Source organism: Palaemon carinicauda, chromosome 1, assembly GCF_036898095.1.
Source record: "Palaemon carinicauda isolate YSFRI2023 chromosome 1, ASM3689809v2, whole genome shotgun sequence".
Lineage (NCBI taxonomy): Eukaryota > Metazoa > Arthropoda > Malacostraca > Decapoda > Palaemonidae > Palaemon > Palaemon carinicauda.
Genome location: NC_090725.1, coordinates 300776944 through 300787182, shown reverse-complemented (window position 1 = coordinate 300787182; position 10239 = coordinate 300776944). Strand labels below are relative to the sequence as shown.

The following is a 10239-nucleotide window of genomic DNA, read 5'->3' as shown; positions in this document are numbered from 1 at the left end:
GATGATGATGTACCTGCCATCCCCATTAAGAACTCCAGAGACAAATCGATCCCTGATACCCACAAGACGGGGACATTCAATAAGTAAATTCCTAAAAGTCTGAGAAACCAAACCATCACAAAATTCTAAGGCAACAAAGGCCAGTTTTGCATCTTCTTAAATGTGTCTGGTACCAGTTACAGTTTCATCATATTAGATGCTCACCAGAACGTCAAAGGCTAGTTTCCCATCCTTTTAAAGGTGAGTGGTTTCAGTTCCAGTTTCATCAGATTGGATGCTCACCAGAACGTCAAGAGGCCAGTTTCCCACCTTCTTGAAGGTGTCTGGTATCAGTTCCAGTTTCATCAAAATAGATGCTCACCAGACCGTCAGCCGGCCAAGCCCAACTCCCCACTGTGGTGCCCAACCACAGCAGTGGGGATCGATCTGCTGCCATACCAACGCTAGACGAAAACGTTACCTCTGTACTAGCCAGGAGGCATATTACCATATTTCCATGGAGGTATGGCGATTGTTATACCGTCCATTTTATTCTGATCAACAGAATTCCAATAAAGTTGCCAAATAACACCAGAAATCTTTTTGATAGGAGCAAACAGTCATTACAGGGAAGAGGATATCTTCCGGGAAGTAATTTGTCTGGTGCCTGTTTTGCTAATTTGTATGTCGCTTCATTTCCTGGCACACCTACATGAGCTGGAACCCAGCAAATTCTAACTTCTTTACCTGCAGTGCAAAAAATATACGTCCATTCAATAATTTCTAAAACTAAAGTTATTATTATTATTATTATTATTATTATTATTATTATTATTACTAGCCCGCTACAACCCTAGCTGGAAAAGCAAGATGCTATAAGACCAACGGCTCCAACAGGGAAAAATAACCCAGTGAGGAAAGGAAATAAGGAAATAAGTAAACGATATGAGAAAAAATTAACAATAAAATGTTTTAAAAACGGTAACATCAAAACAGATATGTCATATGTAAACTATAAAAAGACTTATGTCATCCTGTTCAACATAAAAACATTTGCTGTAAGTTCAAGAATAAGTTAGACAAGAACATAAGAACTCTCTAAATGCTTAAACTAAATCACTCTACCAAAGAGTAAATAGAGTCTCCGCGGATGGACTAAAAAGTCTTTGAGACATCCAAAATCCTTGTAATACACTCTCTCTCTCTCTCTCTCTCTCTCTCTCTCTCTCTCTCTCTCTCTCTCTCTCTCTCTCTCTCTCTCTCTGATTCAACTACTCGATTAGGAAGATCATTCCACTACTTGATTAAAAATTGTCAGTGCCTGCAACACACCTTTTGCATCACTACTGTAAATACCTCCCATCCGTGATCCCTTCTCCTTACATCTGACCAGGAAGTAATAAGGAAAGTGGAAATATCATTTGAAGGAAAAAAAAAAACTACGTATATATGAAGAAAGACCTAAAACTAGAAAATCTTAACTTAATCTAATAGAAATAATAATGAAAATTAGGACAACCCTTTACTAAAAAAAAAAAAAAAAAAAAAAAAAAAAAAAAAAAAAAAAAAAAAAAAACTTTGCTAAAACTAAATTACTCTCAATCAAAAATAAGAAAACTAACATTAAAGTTTTTATTAGTCTAGAGAAGATGACTTATGCCTTGAGAATATAGTTTTTGGCATAAGAGATACAATACAACTCTGCTAAAGATAAACTGCCTGTAAGTTAGAACAAAGATTTCTTTTGGTAAAACCCAAGTCGTCATTGGATTAAAAATATATTGTTCACTATCTAGTAGATTCTGCTTTTAATGTGTCACTATCAGCATCATCTTTTTCTGCTTTCTTGGCTTTATAATATTTCCAAACTAACTTCTTTACTCTATTTCCTGCAGTTTTAAGCAGTTAAAAGGATTCTTGAAGTCTCAAAAACTTTTTAGTCCATCCGAACACCATTTTTTCTTGGGTAAAGCGTTTTAGTTTAAAGGTTTAGTGTGTTTTTGTGCTCTTTTTTATCCTATTCTTGTTGGACGTTTTTTATCGTAAACATTTGTAGCTAAATTATTTTAAATAAATTCACTTGAGGCAATTTGTCAAAAGCTAAAACCATCCTTGCATGCCTTCCTCTGTGGATTTTTGTGGGCAATTGCCATATAATTTCGTAAATCAGTAATTGCCGGTGTTCGAACGTATACATATCAAGCAAGAGCTAATATTAGAATAACATTTCAACGATTAACTAAAAGTAAAATAAACATACCAAGGATTTACGTTGCATGGAAAGAGATGGTCTTCCCTGACAACATACCTGAAAAGGAGAGAGAAGGACCTTGAGTAAAACGCTTATGGAGAAATCATGACTAAATTTTAAGAGAGATTCAATAAACACCTCATGAAGTCGCATACACGAGGAAGAGTGATTTTAAATCTCTATTAAATATAAGATTGAATGAATCATAAAAAAAATACAAACTACGTAAAAAATATTCAGTAATATTAAACAATATCACAATCTATAGCCAAATTGTAAATGAAAAATAATTATAATGCTTAAACCAAATGACGATAAGGAATAATAACCATTAAAAAAAAATCAAAATAGCACAAAATCAATAACATTTTTAAAATGAACAATAACTGAAAAATAACACAAAGGCTACAAAGAGCAACGTAGATTTATTGTGAAAACATCAACGAAACATTACGAAAATGACGACTAGGAAAAATATAGATTAATCATCATCATCTACGCCTATTGACGAAAATGTTAGATTTCGCCAGTCGTCTCTATATTAAGTTTTAAATCAATACTCCTTGAGCTCACTATTCTATCTTATTTCTCTTCCTCTTGTTTTGTTAAGTTTTTATAGTTTATATAGGAGATATTTTTTTTTAATGTTGTTACTCTTCTCAGAACATTTCATTTTCCTTTTTTCCTTTCCTCACTAGGCTATTTTCCCTGCCGAAGCCTTTGGGATTATTGCATCCAGCTTTTCCAACTAGGGTTGTAGCTTGGCAAATAATAATAATAATAAATAATAATAATAATAATTCATGATCTACTTCACGGTTTACAGTCCTCAGTCATGTAGGGCTGGGTCTTCCAACTATTCTAGTGCCTTATGGAGCCCAGTTAACTTGCACTGAATTAGAAATTCTTGTAACCCATCACACAATAGTGATTAAACCTGATCTCGCATTTTTATGGTTCACGTTTCGTAATTAGTATCTAGTTTTCAGTCGACCCAGCAGAGAATTGGTACAAAAAAAGATTCACAAGGAAAAATTATGGCCTAGAAACATTATCCATATAGGTTTTTCTTTCATTGGTATCAAGAGGAATAGCATAAATATTTGATAAATCCAGGAATATCAAATTCCTCCAGAAGTCTCTCTCTCTCTCTCTCTCTCTCTCTCTCTCTCTCTCTCTCTCTCTCTCTCTCTCAAAAAAAAAAAAAAAAATAAATAAATAAATAAATAAAAAAATAAATAAATAAATAAAATAAAAAATAAACAAATAAATAAATAAAAATAAAATAAATTTGTCTCACACTTAACCTGTATAACTTAATTCAGCCGATCACATCTGTGTCGGCTCCAAACAGATATAACTAATTAGGTGACTAATTATCTTACCCTCATTGATTGTGACCAACCGACAATTGGACCAAAAAGTCTCATTAAGATTGAGTTAATAAAATTAAGGAAATCTCGATAAAGAATGAAACTAAAGCACAATACCTGCAGACTTTTTGGAACGAACGGTCGTCAAAATCTTTAGCCCTGACGGCTTTAACTGTTTAACAGGTAACTGCTTGTCAATTAGAAAATTGACAGTTGGTCACGTGGTCCTCTATCCCTCCCCCACCAATGGTGGGGGGGCATCCCTCCACCAACCGGTTATTGAGCCATTCTTTATTCATCTGTTGTCACAGAAGCACGTTTGTGCTTTCGCTCCAACACTCTGATATAATTGAATTCTTTTTGGTTTTGTTAACGACTACACCTTGGATTTGTCGTCTTCAAGTGATTTTGGATCCTTTGATGGTGTTAGTGATTTATGAATATGCCATCTGACTCTGAGACTCGACGCTCCTGCACTAATTGTTCGACTAGGATAAGTAGAAAGTTTGCCTTTGATACTCATTCTCTTTGTCAATCATGTAGGGGTATTAAGTGTGACATTAATGTTACTTGTAACGAGTGTAAGGGTTGGTCTAAAGAAGACCGTAAGTTATATGTTAAGCATATGGATTCTTTAGCCAAGAAACGTAGTAGTTATAAGTCGAGTAAGACCACGAAGAGTGGCCTACCGGAGGACGAGATTAGGTCTTCTCCTTCCCAGGAGATTAGTTCAGCCTTAGGGGAGGGGGTAGATCCTACGGAGGACAATGTCCCGGTAGGAGGGGTTAGTAGTTTTAGCTCCTCGGTAGATGTTGCCCGGTCCGTTTCTCCTGCTACAACGGTTACCGCCGAGTGTTCTAATGCTTTTATAAGTTGTCTTGAGAAAGTGCAAGCTATTTGGGAGGCTAAGTTCTCAAAGGTGAGTGAGGACATTTCCTCTTTAGTGAATTGCTTTAATGCTTTAAATGTTCCTGTATTGCCTTCCAGCTCTGCACCTGCCCTTGGTACGCCAGTCGCTGAGGCGAGCGGACACCGTGAGGTGATCCCCTCCCCAAAGCAGGGCAGGTCGCAGGTCCAGTTCGCCATCACCCCTGATGGGTGTATGAGCAACTTGGACGAAGAAACCCCATCGCTACTTCGTTCTCCCCATCGTCAGCGAGGGAGCACCCCGACACCGTCGCAAGCTCCTTTATCTTCAGACCCAGGGAGGTCAAGATTTCGTTCTCCTAATTGTCGACGAGGGAGCTCCCCTGCGCCTTCGCAGGACCATGAACCTTCAGACCCAGTGAAGTCTTCTCCGCGTTCCAGTCGCAGGAAATATTCTCATAGAAGCTCGTCTCGCAGTAGGAGGCAATCCTCTCTTCAGTCCAACTCAAGCATGTCTCCTGAGGGTAGATCCACATCGAGACCCTATCATAGAGACTTATCTCGTCACTCTTCAAGCCGCACACCCGGACTTTCATCCCTCAGGTCCCTGAGGGACTCCAGTGTTTCCTCTGACCGAAGGTCCAGAAGCCAGTCTTCAAGGAGAAGCAACCGGAGTTGGTCCCATCATTCCCCAGACCACCTTTCTCCTTATTCCAGGTCTCATTGGAAGGACCAGAGACCTAGCCGTTCATCTGTTAGATCCCACCATAGATCTCCTAACAAACATTCTCGTCGGTCCTTATCCAGTAGTACTGGGAGACGTCTCTCCCCAAGCCATTCCCCTTCCAGGAGTAGACATCTTTCGTCTACCAGAAGCCCCAGATCTTTGCAACGTTCTCAGCCAAGGACCCGGCATGATCACAGGTCTCCTTCTACAGGTTCCTCACCCAATGATGGAGATGCTGAATTCTCCAGGAGACTTTGGGCAGCAGCGGAGAAATTTAGAATTCTTCAGGATGACGAGATGGATGACACAGCTCTTGAAACTTTGATCCCTAATTCCTTCAGGGAATTGATGAGTCTTTCCGAGAATGCCTTCCCAGAGAGTGTTCGTCAAGTGAAGGAGGTTCCTGCTTCCTCTAAGCCCCCCCTGAATCGTTTTGTTCAGGGTCTAGAGAAACAGAAGTTTGACAGATTACCCAAATGGACCCCATCAGAACCCTTAGAATTAGCTCGCCAGGGAGTCAGGAAACGAGCAAAGGAAAGATGTCAGGCCGGACGCATTCCATACCCCACCATTGCTCTAGGCAAGACCAAGAGATACCTGCAGCTGGAAGAAGAGTCTTACGGTCCAGCTCCCACCCCTCTCAACCCCTCCTTTGAGGACGTGTTACCCTCACGAGTGAAGGGTGAACGTGCCTTGGTTGGTATCTCTGTGGAAGAGTGCAAGAGACTGGAAGCCTCCACTAGAAGAATACAGGAGATTGGGAACATGCTGGCCTGGCTGTGGTATGTTTTGACAGCTTTTCTGAAGGAACCTTCTTTCCTCACAACGCATCGACCTCTCTACCTCCAGATAGCCAGGTCTATTGGGCGCTGCCTTGAGGACCAGATGAAAGAGACTACTTTCCACGAGGCTTACCTGACTGGTAAAAGAAGGGACCATTATCTCAGCAGGGCCCCTGCTTCTCTCTCCATACGTCATAAAGATCTACTAAGGGAATCCCAGATGTTTGGACATCACCTTTTTGAACCTGCTATTCTGGAGGATGTTCTCTCTCGGGCCCAACTGTCTTCCAAGATGCGGAAGGAAGATATGTTAAATGACTTGTTAAAGAAATCACTTTCATTTAAGCCGCAACAGAAACAGCCCTACCCTCAGAGGGATTCGGGCAAACGCCCTATTCCTCAGCAAGGAGGTCGAGGAAATGATAATAGATATGGGAAGAAGCAGAAGTCCACAGTTGCTGCTTCATCAAATTTCCAAGCCAGGAAACAGGACAAGAAGAAGGACTTTAGGTCCTCACAGAACCCTGTCCCAAAGGGTTTTCAGAAATAGGGGCCAGTTCCTTCACACGAACACGTACAAGTGGGTTGCTGCTTACAACATCATTGGCAGGCTTGGGAGGCCCTGAATTCGGACCCTTGGGTGACCATCGTACTAAGGGAGGGGTACAGGATACCTCTCAAGTCTCAACCACCCTTGACCAGTCATTCGCCACCATCCATCAGTTACTCCGGCAGGTCCGTAAAGCAACAAGCGCTCAGGGAGGAGATGCTTCAGCTGAAGTACAAAGGGGCCATAGAGCTAGCCCCGCCCAACTCCTGGAGTTTTCACAGCCACATGTTTGTGGTGACGAAAGCTTCAGGAGGGTGGAGACCCATCATCGATCTCTCTATCCTCAACTCCTTCGTAGAGATTACGAAGTTCAAGATGGAGACTCCGAAGACGGTTCTTCTAGCTATAAGGGAAGAGGACTGGTTCTTTACCATCGACCTCCAGGATGCTTATCTCCAAGTCCCAATTCATCAGGACTCTCGCCATCTTCTGCGCTTCCGCTGGGGAGAGGAGACTTGGCAGTTCAAGTGTCTCTGCTTCGGACTGGCAACGGCTCCTCAGGTCTTCACCAGGATCATGGCCCCAGTTGCAGCCAAATTCCACCGGATGGGTATTCGGATGTGCCGCTATCTGGACGACTGGCTCTTCCTATCTCCTTCCCTTCAGGAAGCTCTTCGTGTGAAGGAATTGGTCCTGGATCTTTGCAGGACTCTGGGAATAAAGATAAACTACAAGAAGTCTGCTCTCACACCATCTCAACAGACGACTTATTTGGGAATGAAGATTGTATCTCCTCTCTTAAGGGTCTTCCCGTCTCAAGAGAGGAAAGACAACCTCAGGAGAATTATAGAGGAGTTCTTGTTACTTCCGACCCCAAGAGTTTCTCTATGGATGAGCCTTCTAGGCCACCTTGCTTCTCTCACGTTACTAGTTCCCAACGGAAGACGCCGTATGAGGGATCTTCAACTCACATTGAGACAACATTGGGACTGGCAGGACAACACCAAACAAATTCAGTGGACAGCACGCAGTCAGGAGGATCTTCTTTGGTGGTCCCAGGAGATACACTTGAATGCAGGACTGTCTCTCAAAGTCCTCGAACCTACGCTTGTTCTGCATACAGACGCTTCAGACATAGGATGGGGAGCTTCTCTAGAGCAGGAGAGCATTGCTCGTTTATGGACTCCTTCCCAGATCTCCAGGTCCATAAACTGGAGAGAACTCAAGGCAATCAGGGAGGCTCTTCTCCATTTCACTCCTCTGTGTACATCCGAGGTAGTCGCAGTGTATGCAGACAACTCCACCGCGATCTCCTATTTGAAGAAGGAAGGAGGAACAAAGTCCCAACCTCTCAACCTTCTCGCTCAGGAGATCCTACAGTGGGCAGAGGATCACAACGTTATTCTCCGACCTCAATTCATTCCGGGAAAGAAGAATGTCATTGCGGATGCTCTGAGCAGGGGGGACCAGGTGCTAGGTTCCGAATGGACTCTTTGTCAGGAGGTAGTAGATCGCCTTGTTCACCTTTGGCCAGCAAACATAGACCTGTTTGCAACTGCTTTAAATTTCCGTCTTCCAGCTTATTTCAGCCCTCAGACAGATCCTCAATCTGCAGGGGTCGACGCTATGCTTCAAGACTGGAGGGACCTTCAGACTTACGCCTTTCCACCATTAGGGATGATAGACCAGGTCTTACACAAATTTCAGTCATCGCAGAGGTGCACAATGACCCTGGTAGCCCCGTTCTGGCCTCAGAAAGAATGGTTTGCAAGACTCCTAGAACTTTCCATAGACACTCCAAGGAGGTTGCCTGTCAGGTACGACCTCTTACGCCAACCTCACTTCCACAGGTTCCACCTTCGACCGTCCTCGTTACTTCTAACCGCCTGGAGACTGTCAAGCGTATCGCTAGAGCGAGGGGAGTATCTTCAGCAGTGGCTGAACAGCTCACCAAGGCACGAAGACACTCTACCAATTTGAACTACCAGCGTAAGTGGGTAGTTTATAGAGGTTGGTGTAAGAGGAACCGCCACACCTCTTCTAGACCTACAGTTCCAAAGATTGCGGATTTCCTTCTTTATCTACGGAAGGAGAGAAAGCTTTCAGTGTCGGCCGTTAAAGCTTATAAGTCGGCACTAGCCTCTGTGTTTAGGCTGTCTTTTGGTGAGGTTTTTGAGGACCCTATTCTCTCTGACCTGATCAGATCTTTTGAGATTGAGGTTCCCAAGATTTCCATTAGTCCTCCCATGTGGGACTTGAATGTGGTTCTCAAGCTTCTAGCTGGGGCTCCCTTTGAACCTCTCAGGTTAGCTTCTCTTCAAGACTTGACTGCCAAGACACTTTTCTTGGTTACTTTAGCTACAGCCAAGAGACTGGGAGAGATACAAGCCATCTCTGCTTCTGTAGGAACAAGAGGAAAGGACATGGTCCTTACGTACCTTCCAGAATTCAGAGCCAAGACGGAATCAGAGTCCAACCCTCTTCCTAGAGAGTTTCTTCTTTCCTCTTTAAGTGAAACTGTTGGGCATCTGGAAGAGGAGAGACTGTACTGCCCAGTGAGAACCTTACGCTATTATCTAGCCAGAACCAAGGCTATCCCTCACAGACCCCGGGCTCTCTTCGTCTCCCCTAAACTACAGTCGAAGGCCATGACGAAAAATGCTGTTTCTTTCTTTATCAGGAGACTCATAGCAAAGGCTTCTCCCCAATCTTTATCAGGCTGTGCGTCCAAGAAGGGAAGAGGTACCCACAGTCTGAGGGGTTATTCCACGTCTCTTTCTTTTTGGAAGAACTCTTCATTGAAGTCCGTCCTGAATGCTGCTCTATGGAAAGGGAATACAGTTTTTGCTTCCCACTACCTTAAGGACGTGGAGTTGGTGTATGACAACATACGATCTCTCGGTCCAATTGTCGCAGCTGGAGAAATTGTTGGTTAACATCTACTTGGCCTTCTACCCTAAATACTTAGTGTATGTAAGGAAGAATGTAAGGCATGAATGAGATGGGATATGAATAAGGGCTCACTCCGTGCGAATGAAAACCTCGCGTAGGCAGGTTGTATAAATGCATGAGAGGAAGTAAGGTAGTGACGGCCCATCGGGGGCCTACACCTACCTTACTTCAGAGACATATGACTAAACTAACGGACTTAACCGACGTATGCAAGTTGTTGATACAAGGTTAGGAACTTAGTTTAGAATAGGGTAGTTAGTCGACTAGGCGTTAAGACTGACCCAGCCATGACTAAACTTGACTGTTGGGGATCCAGTTCACTACAACACATGGAGATGTCCTATATCAGTCAAGGTAACTACTCTGAGGTCCTCTCAGGTCTGTTTGTATTCTTTAAAGATTACTTAATTATATCAGCTGTTTATATTTCTACTTATGCCCTCCATCCAGGATAAATGCTGGTAATCGGCTGAATTAAGTTATACAGGTTAAGTGTGAGACAAATGAATTTTTAAATTTAAAATTAATTTTCGAACACTTACCTGTATAACTTAATGGAAGACCCTTCCCACCTCCCCACATTATCATAAGCAGCTTTACGACAACATATTCTTAAAGAATGGCTCAATAACCGGTTGGTGGAGGGATGCCCCCCCACCATTGGTGGGGGAGGGATAGAGGACCACGTGACCAACTGTCAATTTTCTAATTGACAAGCAGTTACCTGTTAAACAGTTAAAGCCGTCAGGGCTAAAGAT

At 42.7% G+C, this 10239-nt stretch overlaps 1 protein-coding gene across 1 annotated transcript in view; it reads left to right on the top strand.

Moving 5' to 3' along the window:
* Positions 1-4705: 4705 nt before the first annotated feature.
* LOC137639945 (uncharacterized) overlaps positions 4706-10239 on the top strand; it is a 6822-nt gene continuing 1288 nt past the window's right edge. Inside the window, exons 1-3 of the mRNA XM_068372254.1 lie at positions 4706-5394; positions 5539-5713; positions 8743-8931. Of these exons, the coding sequence (XP_068228355.1) occupies positions 4706-5394; positions 5539-5713; positions 8743-8931 (1053 nt within the window). The remainder of the gene's footprint in view (positions 5395-5538; positions 5714-8742; positions 8932-10239) is intronic.